Source organism: Gallus gallus, chromosome 1 (assembly GCF_016699485.2).
Source record: "Gallus gallus isolate bGalGal1 chromosome 1, bGalGal1.mat.broiler.GRCg7b, whole genome shotgun sequence".
Lineage (NCBI taxonomy): Eukaryota > Metazoa > Chordata > Aves > Galliformes > Phasianidae > Gallus > Gallus gallus.
The window spans coordinates 70912783-70926883 of NC_052532.1; the positions used below are offsets into that span (position 1 = coordinate 70912783).

At 54.0% G+C, this 14101-nt stretch overlaps 1 protein-coding gene across 4 annotated transcripts in view; it reads right to left on the bottom strand.

Annotated features, from left to right (window-relative positions):
- The window catches only part of WNT7B (Wnt family member 7B), a 94878-nt gene extending 81198 nt beyond the window's left edge, over nucleotides 1-13680 (bottom strand). Inside the window, exon 1 of one of the 4 annotated variants that reach the window (NM_001171593.2) lies at nucleotides 7505-7911. In NM_001171593.2, coding sequence (NP_001165064.1) covers nucleotides 7505-7587 — 83 coding nt within the window. In that variant the 5' untranslated portion in view covers nucleotides 7588-7911. Of the gene's footprint in view, nucleotides 1-7020; nucleotides 7161-7504; nucleotides 7912-13205 lie in introns of those variants that run through there. The other 3 variants (XM_046942937.1, XM_046942933.1, NM_001037274.2) reach the window with 3 other exon arrangements.
- Nucleotides 13681-14101: the final 421 nt, after the last annotated feature.

Consider the following 14101-nt stretch of genomic DNA (forward strand, 5'->3'; position numbering starts at 1 on the left):
GAGATGCCCTTGGACTGTTGCAGATGTCTCCCTGTTGTGCTGGGGATGCTCAAGTGGGTGTTGGTCCCACAGACACTCAGTGCACTACCTGGCGGCCGCTGCTTCCCACCCCAGAACAAGTGAAATGATCCCTGCCCCACTCACCTATGTGCTGGGAGGCCTAATTTGCTTACAATCCTTACATGAAACCAACTATTACTAAATAACAGTCACGTTTTATAAATATGTCTTACTTCAGAAAGATTAGGAGGCTGGATATGATATCCAGGCCCAGAACTGCAGTGCCCTTCAACTTGTTTTCCAGGCCCAACATGGAGGGCAGGCAGCAATTTCTATCCTAATGGCCTATGCTTCTTTCCAGGTGCCTTGTACATAACAACATACATGCCTTGTACATTTTGAAATGCTTTTCCCTCAAAAAACTAAATAAGGTTTTGTTTTTGTGTCAGCTCTCACTAGCACCAGAGGCCACAATGACCTTTTCAGTAGTCCACAGAACTGATTTCTGGCTCTGTCTGACACAGAGGAATAGCCTCCTGTTAATTCAGCTTTTGCTGCATATTCCTGGGAAATACAGCCACACTCACGTCAAACTGTGTGATGAGGCGGCCTGAGCTGAGCTGCAGGATGGATGCTGGGAGAAGCAGCCCTGGGCTTGCTTCAGGCGTGGTTCTCCATCAGCTGCAGGAGAGCTGTTCCTGTTTTGTCAGCTCATAAGATGGATTACAACCTCAGGGAGAGAAACCGTAGGCCTTCAGAGCTGAAAAGATGAGATCTACACCGGTGGTCAAACAGAAGGAAACCCTTCTGGAGGCCTTTGTTGGGCATTCTGGGTGTGTTCTGGTGGGAGTAAATCATCAGCGTTTACCTCTGTGCTTTGTACCAAAGCCACAGACCTGCCAGGAAAGTCTCCAGGCTCCAAGCAGTTTTCAGAAAAGGTGTCATTGGTGAACAACAGGGTGGCCCTACCTCAGATAAGCAATGTGGGATGCAGTGGAGTGACCAGCGGGCTTGGTGCCACTTTGCAAGGGAAAGATCTCCTGCCACATGTTAAGTGCCTGAGGCTAGATTTTGCCCTCGGTTGCACACTTGCTATACCACTGGATGTCCCTTTTCCTAATTACTTAGGAGCTCAGGGTGAAACTTGACCTTATACACAGAGCTGGAACAAAGACCATGTCACCATGATGCTTAAGTGGGATTTTTGCAGAAGCATGGATTTTATTCTTTGTGGGTTTCTGCCACAAGGGAAATCTGATCCACAGGCATAGGCTGAACAGAAAATAGATGCACAGCGCTGTAGCTGCGAAGTGGGTACAGACTGTATCCACTGCTATAACTATTTCCAGAAAAAGATACAATAGCTCTCAAACTTGGCCTGCCTTCAGATTTTCTAAAGAAGGTAAGATTGGCTATAAAATATTTAACAGGAGATAATTATCTTGCTGTCAAATCCTAGTAGAATTAATATTGTTAACAGTGAGAGAAACGGCTTTGCTCATAGCTGTCTTAACTTCACAGAAACCACCTCTACTGAAGACGGCAGCAAACTTGCAGCTAATTGCACTATCAAGAAAATGGTATTAAAGAGGAGAGACGGGACAGAACAGAAACACGGAAGAATTCCATTCAGTGCTTTGTATAAAGGTCTGTCCTAACAGCGCTCTGTCCTAACAGGGCCATAACAGAAGTCGCAGAAACACATTGCATGTGGACGGAGAAACCCACTGAGAACATTCTCTACCGCTCCATATCCAGAATTCCTTCACGTTTGCACCACCTGAAGTACTTGAAATGCTCCTTAGTCATGTATTTTAGCGAGAGCAAATATGTAAGAGCTGTCTTGAAGTACCACCGAGTCCTGAGCGCTCTTTCACAAAGGAGGGAAAACGTATCCTTCTACCTTCGGGGCAGGACTGAAGGGAAAGTAAAAGAGGTGGAGAAGGAGCCAATAGGCCCTAAAGGACTAGAGGCTGTTCTCCAGCAGCCTGCCTCTGTGGCTTCCAGAGCATGCGTGAGCCCCTGGTCTGTCTCACACCTTGCAGCTGTCAGTGGCAAGTTTGCTCACCGTTTTCACAGGTGCACAGAAAAATCCCAGAAGTCGTGGATATTTTGCTCTCCTGCATGGACATTTCAGTCCTCACAATCAGAGGCTGGTCCCCATGCAGTGCTTACATGCAGAGTGCGAATGTCATACCATGGGAGTTATGGGCCTGACTTGGGGTGGGTTGGAGCAATGCTATTCAGGAGGGCACTGAAGTATCAAAAAGGAAGGAAGAAAAAAATGATGATAAGAGTCAATCAGACAGACAGACCGGGAGTTACAAAAGACCGTGTCAGTAGCTAGCAGGTGTTTCACCAGCAGGAGTGAAAAACTGCTGAGAGTCCACTGTGGGCAAAATGACCTGCAGAGGTTCTGGGCTGAAGAAATCAGGCTTGCAACATTAACCAGTTCCACAATGCCTGGTGTCAGCACGTCTGCAGAGCACCTTTGATCTAGAACTGGTACTCAGTTTCTGCTGCTTGTGGTGACCTGGGAGGGCTATGGCATTAAGCTGTGGTGTTTTGGGGAATCTCACTGGCAGGATTTCAGCCTGAATTTTGCAGCTGCATGCACTGAGAAAACACTTGGCACCACCACACCTTTATCATACCAGGTTATGAGGTATACATAGTGTATTTTTTCCATTGCATAAATGTGTTTGTCAGTCTAACTATATAATTGCAGCTTTCTTTGTCTGGCTCTTCAACACCTCCTTTGAAAGACTGTCTTCTGAGGGATTAGCCTTGTTGCCTGCTTAATGTGCTAGCGTATCTGCTTCTAATCTGATCTGCTCATCTGAATATTTAATGATGCTTTGTACCCACCTGTAATATTACGTTAGCAACGCAACACATGTAGTAATTCCAGGCTGTCATCCTACGCACTCTGGATGCTGCCACCTTCTCTTATAATTACTTGTCGTGGCTTCTTCAAATTTGAGGTGTGCTTGAAAAGGAATCCCCAGAACCCGCTTGCCTCAAAGGAGTGTGAAGAGGGGGTACATCCGAACACACCTGAATTCAGGGATATCCAGAACAGGTGTGTTCGCCCTGAAGCAGGCGGGGAGGAGGGAGGCTGCCCACACACTTATCAGAGCTCTTGGTTTTAGACAGGGAATTTTCACTTGGGCCTTTTGGAGAAGTGGTGAAGTATCTTCTAGGGCTACTAAGAAGTCATATCACTGTCACTCTCCTGGTTTTATGTGGCAGCTTCATTAGAAGCAGCCTACATTGAGCAGGTAAACCACGCTCACAGTGATTATGGCAGCCCAGCACACAAAAGTGCTTTATTTTTCTTGTTCCTACTGAGCAAAAGAAAAGATTCTTCAGGAGATCCCGAATACTGTCAAATATGGTTTCGGGGTTCACCTGTTCTGAATCCAAGCCAACGCATCTGCTGGGAGGCAGTACAAAGTTTTATTCCTAATCCTCTTCTAAATAAGTATGATTACCTTTCTATGTAAAAAGAAGAAGAAAAAAAGAGTATCTAAAGATGTCAGCAGAGCTCTCCTTGCACTCTGGATGCTGCACAAATAGAAGCTGAGAGCAAACTTGCCCTAAAGAATGCACAGCCCCAGCAACAAGATGAACACGGTGCAAGGGCAGGGAAACGATGGATTTACACCGCAACCCGGGGATTGAGTCAGAGGCAATCCTGTTCTGACAACAGTAGGTTTTAACTCAGAAGCCCGCACAGCTCTGATCTAACTGAGATGGGGGGAGGGGGCCAGGAGGTGCCTCCAGCTGTGACAGTTAATGCGAGAGCATCAGCCACACTGAGGAGCAGAGCAGAGGTGCTGTGCCACCATCCTCTTGATCCTGGGAGCCGAGAGCAACTCCCCGCATTCAGAAACAAGCTTCACTGACCACCTCCAGCGGCCCTAATCTTTAGGAATTAGACCTGAGTCCTTTCCTGTAGGCATATGAAGAATATGTGCTTCTTCTAACCCTCTGCACGCAAAGAGGGAGAAGCCCTGTTGTGAGGGAATTACAGGAATTATAGAACTATAAGGAAATGGCAGCACCAGCAGAACAGGTCCAAAACATGCCGTCATTTTTCTCCCTCTACGTTTTGTAACCTGCCTGTAACACCTACTGGCTCACATACGTTATTTGCTATATTATGGTCTTAGAATACTTAGCCGCTCTGAGGATTTATTACTACGCACGCACACTCTTACATGCTATTCCCAATCACTTTTCAGCAAATAACTGAATTAACTCTGTTTACGCATCAGCAGATAATCCCCGAAATAAGCTCCTTAAGGGCCAGCTCTCGTGCTGCTACTGAAGGCACCCAACCCTAAAGATGAGCAGTGAAAGCAGAACAAATGCAAAGCCAGAACAGCGCTGTCTTCTTCAGATAAAGCAGCTAAACACGTATCTGTGTACGGACACGCGCGCATTCAGACATGCACTCCAAGAAACAGTGCCAAGCACGATTCCATACGATGTATATCATCCCGTTTTTTTACATATTTATACTAATTACATCGATATTACGAAATGGCAGCTGTATACTTTAAATATGTAATTGGATTACCAACATACGTCCAGAGCATTAATGTGCGTCAATCGCATTGATTCACACATTCTATCCAAAGTCCCTTTGGACAGAGCACTGATCGCTGCTGGTTGTAACGACGTTCTCAGTGCCCGAGCGCACAGAAGACGATCGCTGTACCTCAGAGCGTGCTTACAGCACAGGAATCGATTTTAGAAAGGGCCCTTTCTTAGGTCCTTTAAACTAATTCTGGGTGTAGTCTGCAGTAAATTCGCTTTCTTCCCGGCTATTGTGCCCGACCGCGGGCTCCTATTTCACTCCGCACATCTCACAGTCTCCGTTGCCTGGGACGGGCTCCGCTCGCAGCCCTCCTGCAGGGCAGGCGGGTCGGGCCGGGCCGGGCCGTCATACCGGAGGGAGCGGCGGTTCGGAGGGAGGATGCAAGACCGGCAGCTCGGAGGACGGGCACGGCCAGGAGAAGATAGAGACCTCGGACAAAATGAACTGACGGTCCGCAGGAGCTTGCAGACTAGCGGCTTGGGAAGCATCCTCCTCTCCAGAGAGGAGAACCAGACAGATAATGCTCCAGCAGGCTCTACTGTGCTTTAATCTTCTAAAGCTACCATTAGTAAGCCAGAGAAGTCTATTTACCCACAAGACAAACACCACAAGTCCGCTAGGCTTCTCTCCATTGAGCACCGAAATAACTCCTCGTTCTTTAACCCCCGAGCACCGCGAAGCGCCCGCCTCGCTCCGGGGGCGCTCCGGGGCCACTCCCGGGTCTGTGGGGCCGGGGGCGGCCGGCAGCGTCCCACGGGTGATGATGGATGGACCGGGAGACGTGCGCCGGTGCCGAGCTGCGCTTTGTCGCCTTTCACCTCCTGATCCCTTTCCCTTCTGCTCTGCTGGGCTGCAATAGCCCCGCGGCCTCGGCCTCAGTGACCGGGGGCGGGCGAGGGGAACCTTTATGTCCCCTCGCCGAGTTCTCATGGGCGCGGGGCAGCGCTCGGCAGATCCCTGAGCAGCTAGCTCTAAATAAAGCAGCCATCGCTTCCCTTGTATTTCCCTTCAGCAGTCGCCTTAGTATTACTATTATACTTCTATAGCTTTTGCTTTCGGACCTTATAATTATGTCACACAGCAAGGGAAACCGCCAGCATCCCGGCATCTGGCGTGCGGTTTAAAACTTTTGTTTCAAGATTCGAACTATTTATAGACGGAAAACTTTGTAGGATAGTAATTTCCTACGGGTTTGAGAAAGGGGAAGAAAAAAAAAATTAAAAAAAAAAAAAAAAGGCTACGTTTCTATTAGAAGGGTATATTTATTTATTTATTACCGCTTTTTCCTCCCGCTTGAAAAAGCAGAGAGCGGTGCCGTCTCTTTGCAGGCTGCCGGGTCGCCTGCCGGGCTGTGGGGGGCAGCGGGCAGTTGGGGCTGATAGCGGCATCCCACCGGATCGACCCGAAAGCGGCTCCATAAATCAAACGCCCTTAAAAATAGGTAGCAAATGGCATGTGCGTTTCATTACGAGTTACGAACGTGGGAATACGCGTCTCGTTTCTTTTTACGGGTGTGTTTATTCCTGCTTTTCGTGTACGGTGCTGGGTCGTACTTTAGCCTAGCCCACAGAAAGAAAAGATAAAAAAGAATACACGGACGGAAGGACCCTCACACACGTGCTTGTGTGTGTGTGTGTGTGTGTGTGTGTGTCGCCTGCGTGTACGCAGAAACGATCGGACGGATGAGAGGATGTGTGGGTGCATAGGTAGGTAGGTAGGTAGACAGGTAGGTAGGTAGGTAGATAGATAGACAGAAATCCACACGCACCTCAGAGCTCAAATTATGCACCCACCGTGGACTGAAAGGTCTTTGTTCGGCGCTGGGGTAGGAGCGAGCAGAAACCCTCCCGGCCCCGCAGCGCGGTTGGACGCGGGGCCGGGTGGCGCTGGGGCGGGCACCCCCACTGCGGGACACTTCGGGCACGGCCCGCTCTCTGCCCGCTGCACTCGGAGACACCTGGGCCGTTCCCCAGTCCCCTCCCGGAGGGCACCCGGCTCCCGGGGTGACACTCGCGGGAGGAAGCGGGCTCAGGCTGTCAGCCGGCTCCAGCGGCCGGGGCCACCGCCGGCCCCAGCGCCCTGCTTTCCCCGCCGCTGCCTCAAAGCGCGCTCACGCCTCGACCGGAGCACGGGAGCGCTTGACAGCTCCCCGGCCGCCCCTCCGGGCCTTGGCGTGCGGCCCCGGCCTCCCGGCTCGGCTCGGCTCGGCGCGGGGACCGCGTACCGCAGCCCCGTGCCCCCCTCAGCCGGCGCCCGGCCCCAGCCCCGCGGCAGCCTCTCTCCGCAGCCCGCGCTCGGCAGCCCGATAGCTTCTCATCCACCGCACCGTTCGATACAGATATAGATATTAAAAAAAAAAGAGCCCGAAACTCCTTGCAGTCCCACCCACCGACTCTGATTTCCCCCACCCCTACCTCCACCCCCTTCCTCACAAGGAAAACGTCCTGGAGCCGGCTCTAACTGCGGGACTGCAGATCCCTCCCGAGCGAAAAGCGCCCGGCCGGCAGCGAGCGCCTCCGCCTCCGCGCCGCCCGCCCGCGGCCGCGGCTCTCCCGGGCCGCGCGTCCCGGCGCGGCGCCGCGCTTCCCCCGCCGGGAGGAGGAGCCGGGGCCGGAGCCCCCGAGGGAGCCGCGGCCGCCCCGCTCCCCGCCGCCCCCCGGGCGCCCCCGGGCAGCCCCGGGAGTTACCTGGCGGGTCCCCTTCCCCTGGCACGGTCCGACCGGCACTGCCGCCACCGCCATCGCCATCACCATCCTCACCACCACGCGCCGCGCGGAGCTGGCGTGTCCCGGCTCCCTCCGTGTGCGCGTCGCCCCTTTAGGTAGCTGGCGGGGCCATTTCAAACAGAATTTGCAACCAGAAAAAAAAAAAAAAAAAAAAAAAATCTGGATCACTTACAGGTAACTCCCACTGGTAAGGATGAGGAAAATCTGAGGGTAATACACTGAGAGTAACACACTGCGAGATGAAAAAAGGATCATGGCTGAGTCCCGTTTACACTCGTGGAGTTCGCTTCCTTGGTTATTCCTTTCTGGCCCCCCCCGGTCGTAACTCCCCACCCTTTTTGGTGTCAGCTGTGCCTTGAATCTGAGTTGGAATCCAGTCCCTTGGGCTTGGGGGGGCTTTGTTTGTTTGTTTGTTTGTTAGTTTGTGTTGGTGGGGCTGGTATTCCCCTGGCGCTAATGCTGCTCCCGGGGCAGAGTATGTGCTGCTGCTGCTGTTCTCGCTGCTGCTGCTGCCTCTGGGCTCCTGCCTGTCATGTCTCAGTGGTTGCAAGTTGTTACAGTGGGTTCTCGTGTTGGAATGAGGATGGTTTAAGGGATTTGGATGGCAGAAAGTGCCTCTCTCTCTCTCTCTCTCCCTCTTTCTGCAACTCTCCTGAGACCCGGGGCTGCCATTGGGCAGTCAGTCGCTGCAATCCGCCTACTTTTTTTCTCTCCCTCTCCCCCCCCCCCTTTTTTTTTTTTTTTTTAAAGGGGAGGATGACAGCGGCGAGACACCGCTCCGGCCCCGGCTGCAACTCACCCCCGCTGCCCGGCCCAGCCCGCTCCGTGCACCCCACTCCCAGCGCAGCGCTCCCCGGGGACGCCCCGCGGGAGGAGCGGGCAGAGCGCTCCGCTCCTCTCCTCTCCTGCTGGGAGACGGCCGGGACAGCCGGCAGCTGCCGGTGAACGGCTCAGACGCGGACGGTGAATGGCTCTATCGGTTCCCCCGAAGAGCTCCCGCAGGCGCTTGGCTCTCGTTGCCCCCCGTGTTGAAAATTAAGCTCTGATTTCAGCTCTACTCCAAAATTAAGCTCTGGTTTCAAGGGGGGAGGGGGGTCTGTCCAAAAGAAAGGAAAAAAGAAAAAAGCCGTGCAAGTTGTGGCAGCTCGCCTAAGTGAGTGAGTGAGTGAGGAGTAAAGGCAGCTCGAAGCTTCCTGACGGGGCTGGATTCCGCGGGTAGAAGGGAAGGAAAGCAATCGGAGAGAGCTCCGGACGTAACCCCGCCGTTTCTGCTCTCTCTCCCCTGCCTCCTTCCCAGCCGGGCGCTCCCGGCAGGTCCGTGCCGCTACCGGGCAGAGGCCGCCCGCCCCTCGGCGCTCCGAGCCCCGCGGAGCAGAACCGCTCGCTCCTCCTCCGCGCCTCGACGGCTCTCCTCTCTTCGGGGGAGCGACTGAAGCGCTGGGAGCTGACGGAGGGACGTGCTCCGGGATGCCGGGCTTTGAAAACGAAGCCCGACAGAGAAATGTGCACCGTGGAGAGCTTAGCTGAAATACAGTCGAACTGAAGGCGCAGCGGGCTCCGACAGACCCTTCGCTCCGCGGGGATTGCGGAGCTCATTTCTGGTTAATCGCCCGATGCCTGAGGGAGCTCTCTTGGCCGAGAGCTCTTCCCAGCGCCCCAGGGGGACCTCCCCGAGTCAACCAGTCCCTGCACACGGCTGCCGCAGGCTCTGCGGGACAACGAAATATTCCTTCGGACGGAACCGCAGCTGCAGAATTGGTGTAAAAACGTCGTCTTTCGCCGAACACCCGATAAGGATCTCCTCGGGGTTCTGTTTCACTTAAGCACTTTCATCTGTAAGCGCATTGCGTGCGTGTGCTGGAGCCCTGAGTGTCACTGTAGGAAACGCTGCTCTCGATTAATAACGGAGGGAAGTTGAAGCCTTCCAGCGATCACTTACACCCTAGAACCATCTCCTTTATTTATCATTCCTAAAAAAAAAAAAGACAAACCCTAAAATCGACGTGTTTTTACCTCTTTAACTGCGTATGTGCGCATACATCCGTAAACCTCGAGAGCCATAGGGCTGCGTGCCCCTTCTGCTCCCCGTCCCCGCTCAGCCACACGAAGCGGCTGCGGCAGCCTTGCCGAGCGCCAGCTGGATGGAGAACGGGGGGTGAGGTTTGACGGCTTATTTCGAGCGCTCGTTCGGCTTCGGATATATTTTAAATGGGCATCTGCTTTGAAACACGTGCCTGGGGAAAAAAAGAAAAAAATAAATACAATTGAATTCTAAAATCGAAAAGCAGCTGCTGGCGTTGGAGCACCGGGAGGTGAGGCTGCGGGCTCTGATCCAGCCCAGCCCAAAAGACGGTGCTTTGCCATTTCCCACAGTTTCGGGGCGAAAAGGGATTTTTTCCACAGCCGAATCGTGGAGTCGGAGGAATCTCGTGTGGCATCAACCAAATCGAGACGTTTCGTTCCGGGAAAATATTTTTTCCTCGAAAAATAGGAGCAGTTATTACGTCGGGAATATAATAGTAATGATGCTGATGGTAATGATAACGTGTTGGGTTCCGTACAGATTCTTTCTATATGTGTGTCAGTTCGGGACAGAGAAGTACAGTTGCTTTGTCACATTCTTGGCGTGGCATTGGAGGAGCCGATATTGTCGGTAACACCTCACACGGGCATTTCGGCATCTGCCACTTCTCCTTCCCCACACACGTGTGTTGCGGACAGAATATGGGCAGTACGGAACTGGAACGGTTGCCGACTCCCTGCGACAGACGGCAGACGAGGCAGAGCAGGCGTGAAATAAGCATTTCCCTTTCCATTCCGTGTCCGGCAGCAGAGCACGTCGGCAGCTCGGGACACACGTCCAGCCGGCACCGCGCTGCCCTTCCTCCCGCTGGCAGCCGCCACTCCCTGTACCCCGCACCGCCACGAGCCCAGCGCAAGGGAGAAAGAGGCGAGGCTGAGCAGCGTGCAATTAGCGGGGTCGGGTTGGACGGGGCGGGAGGGGCTGGGACCGCCTCCCCCGCCCCGAGGGGACTCGAGAAGACGGGTATTTCGTTGAGGCCGGGCGAGCCGGGAGGAGAGATAAAGGGGAAAAGGGGCGATTTGCCCCCAGAGCCCCGCAACGTCTACGGATCCGTCCTTCCGAAAGTCCCGTCGCTCACCCTCAGAGCATCCGCTGCCATTTGCATCTGCGGCACAGCTGTGATTTGTGACTTCCGATACGTTTATTAATTAAACCGGAGCTGATCGCCCTGCGATCTTCGCAGGCGAAATTCCCGTTTGGATCCAGCTGTTAGCCGAAGTCAACGTGTGAGAACCGCAGCCCGCTCCGTGCTCCCCACCTGCTCCCAGCAGCGTGCGGGTCAGGCTGGACGCGGGCAGGAACACCACCTCGCACCCCATCCTCTCCGGCAAAATGCAAAATGGAAATGGGAATAACGACAATTCCACGCGAGGAAGGGAGGAAGGAAGGAAGGAGGACCCCCTGAGCGGGTCTCAATCTCTCCTCCCAACTGGAAACAGCGACTTCCCTATGCCACGCTCCCCCGGTCCCCTGCCATGGCACCACCGACCTGCCGCTCCGCAGCTGCACGCACCAACAGCTGTGCGTTGCATTGCTCCCCTCCCCTGGGCTCGTGGTTGACCCCGTCCGGCCAGGAAGCGGAGTTCTCAGCACGTTTTATTAAGACAGGAGCACGTGCTCCGTTGCAAATGAAACGACCGCGTAACTCCTTGCTATCTCCCATCTCCACCGCGCAAACTAAACCGAATGCACTGGAAGACAAATTACGTTTTGTCTCGAGTAACTCCCCTTTTCTATGCACAGAGCTCACCAGAAAAGGTATCATTACTCTGAGAAGATACGGTTTCAACAAAGCGATAGCTCCAGTGGCTGATGAAAGAGGAAATAATTGCATCCTACGTGCCCAGCCTGGTGGTAGCCCTGGATCTCAGAGAGAATTTCTCTCCTATTGTTCAGAGAAAGTGAAGTATCCTCATCGCCTTACAGACACGGTGATGGATCTGATGGGATTTCTGTAAGGGCTTTTACTGTTCCTGCCGTCCATTCAGTTTTGCTTCCAGGCTCAGTTCAACAACATTCTTGTGATTTTTTTTTTTGCTCCGAACCCCTTTCGAAAATAGCCACGCTCATTTTCTCACGTAAATCTGCTTTCCACCCTGTAACGCGTGCCCAATCTTCCTCTCCCTTTAAAAACAGAACGGCGGCGAAAGGGAGCGCTGATACCATTACCCCTTATTTTGCAAACCATTTTCTCGGAGCTCCTCCGTGCCCCGGTGACGTGGGGGGGGGGGAGAACGTGCCTCACGAAGCCCTCCAGCTACTGGAGCTGATGAGGTGCCCCGAACGTCGTGGCGCTTAATTTACGGCCACGCAGTCCCACCAACCCGCTTCTCGCCCCAATCCACGTCATTCTGGAGGACGACGGGGACGATCGCTCACAGTTAGGATGACAGCGGGTGATATTTGGCCCGCAGCCCCCTCCTGTCTCTAGCGAGCTGATTAGGGGCGCAGGGGCAGGGCAGCCGGCCCTAGGGGCTCGGCCGCGGGGCGGGCTGAGAGCCCTGCCCAAATGACGAAACGTAGAGCTGGGTGGACGGACGAGCGAACGCAGTCCGGCCGGTGCTCGAAGAGCAACCTGCTGGGCGCCCTCCGGCAAAAGGATGGCAAAAGCCGGGCTGGGAAGGAAGCTCCGGCTGGGAAAACGCTTCCCTCCTCCTCTCCAGAAGCCGCGTTTAACACCCCTGTATCTCGTGACCTCAGCCCCCGGCCGCTGCGTTCTCCCTCCGGCAGTGCCCCCCGGCAGCCTCCTGCTCCCCGGGCCGCTGCCAACAAGGCCGGGCCCCTCCGCGCTCTGCGCCGGGGGCTGCGGGCGGGCAGCCGAGTGCCGAGCCGGGGTGCTGCGGGGATGGGCCCCGCCGCTCAGAGCTGCCCTTTCGCACCTCTTCTTCCCTGCGTCGGTTTCAAAGCGGGAAGCGAGCGTTTTCGGATCGCAACTCACCTTATGCATTCTTGATCATTAAAAAAAAAAAAAAAAAAAAAAAAAATCCCGCAGCTATGCAAAGACAGGATCTTTAAAGGGTTTGTAGCTCGACAGGTAAGGACTCGGCTGGGGCTCAGGAATGTGGAAATTCAACTCAAGTCAGCCTACTGCGACGAGCAATATTAATAAGGGCATACAGGTAAGGGGGAGAGGCAGAGGGAGAAACTTGGCAACTGCAATAGCAGCGCGATCTCGCTCTCTGCGATCAAATAACGAGGAGCAAAGCCCGGGCTGCCCGCAGCCCTCCCGTCGCGCCCGGCCCGCAGCCCGCCCGGCCCGGAGCTTATCGCGGGGGCAGCCGGGCCGCTTGTCAAGCTCATTTCAACACGTCCGCCTGATGGATAGAAAAGCAAATTGTGTCTAGGCCTGCATAAAGCAAATCCCTGAGCGCAGGTTCAGAGCAGGGATTCCCCCTTCTCCCGCCCCTTTCTCCTATTTAATACTTAAGCTCTGCTCTATTGTCTCATCAGCAGCGCCTGAGTGAACTCCGTCAGGCTTTTTTTTTTTTTTTTTTCCCTGTCTGAGAGCACTGTACGCCAGAGATAATATTTAAGTTCGCTTAAGCAGCACAAAGCGGAGGGCTCCGTGCGCGCATCGCCGCCGCAGCGGCCGTCCCCGGGAGCGGAGCGCGACGCGGAGCGGCCCCAGACCGCGGTGGGGCTGCGCCCGGGGAAAGGGGCGGAGGGAAACCGTCGCTTTCCTGCCTTTTTTTCGTTTGCTTCGTCTTCTTTTTCCGTCGCAACGCTCTGTTCGCAACTCCGCAATATAACGTGACCCAAAAGACGAGGTTTGTCGTGCGCGAGGACTTACCCTAATTTGACATAGATGACTCCAAAGCATAAAAACACGTAGAAAATCCACTTCCGAAAGTTTCTGTGCATGATCTAGGGAATGGACTGAGCCATAAAAATTGCACAAAAAGTCGAATCGATCGTGTCGCTTAAATCCCAGTCAAGAGCGTTTCGGAAGCTGCCCGGGAGCAAAGCCGGCCGAACTGCACAAAATCAGCGGCGTGCAGACAGGCGGCTCTTCCCAGAGCCATGGTGACCGAACCTGGCTCCGTACTAAAGCTACAGAGGGAGGAAAATAGAAAGAGCCGCTCCAAACGGTAAAACAAAAAACCCGAGGCAGACGGTCTGAGGAAGAAAACGAGCAAGCCCTGATCTTGATCAACTGCCTCATAGAGCCCCGAAGTTCAATGTGTTTTTACTTGTTCTGACTTCCCCAGGTAACACTACGTATCTTGCAATCTATGGCTCCAGGTAGGAGGATCTCTCTCTCTCTCTCCCTCTCTCTCTCTCTCTCTCTCTCTCTCCTGCTCTTCCCCCCACCCCGTATGTGTCAGAATCTAATACATGTCTTATCTGTCTGTGCGGGTGTGTGCGCGAGCTGTGAGTTTGTGTTTCGGAAGGCACGTCCTGCAGCCGCACCGTTTGGGGAAACACACAAACATAGCCACAAAGGGAAATAAAGGACCCGTCGTCTCGATCCGCAGCGCTTTTTCATTCGCCCTACTGTGGTAACGCGGCTACGTTTGTAACGCACGGACTTCCCAAAAGAGGTGGTTGAACTGTTTCCTTTCTAATCAGAAAGAGGCAGGGATTAGCCGGTGCTGCTCACAGCTCCGTATCCTAAATGCGGTGTGTGCGCCCGGGCTCTTTGGCCATCTGACCTTGCTGTGCACTCACAAATGCCCGTCACTAAAC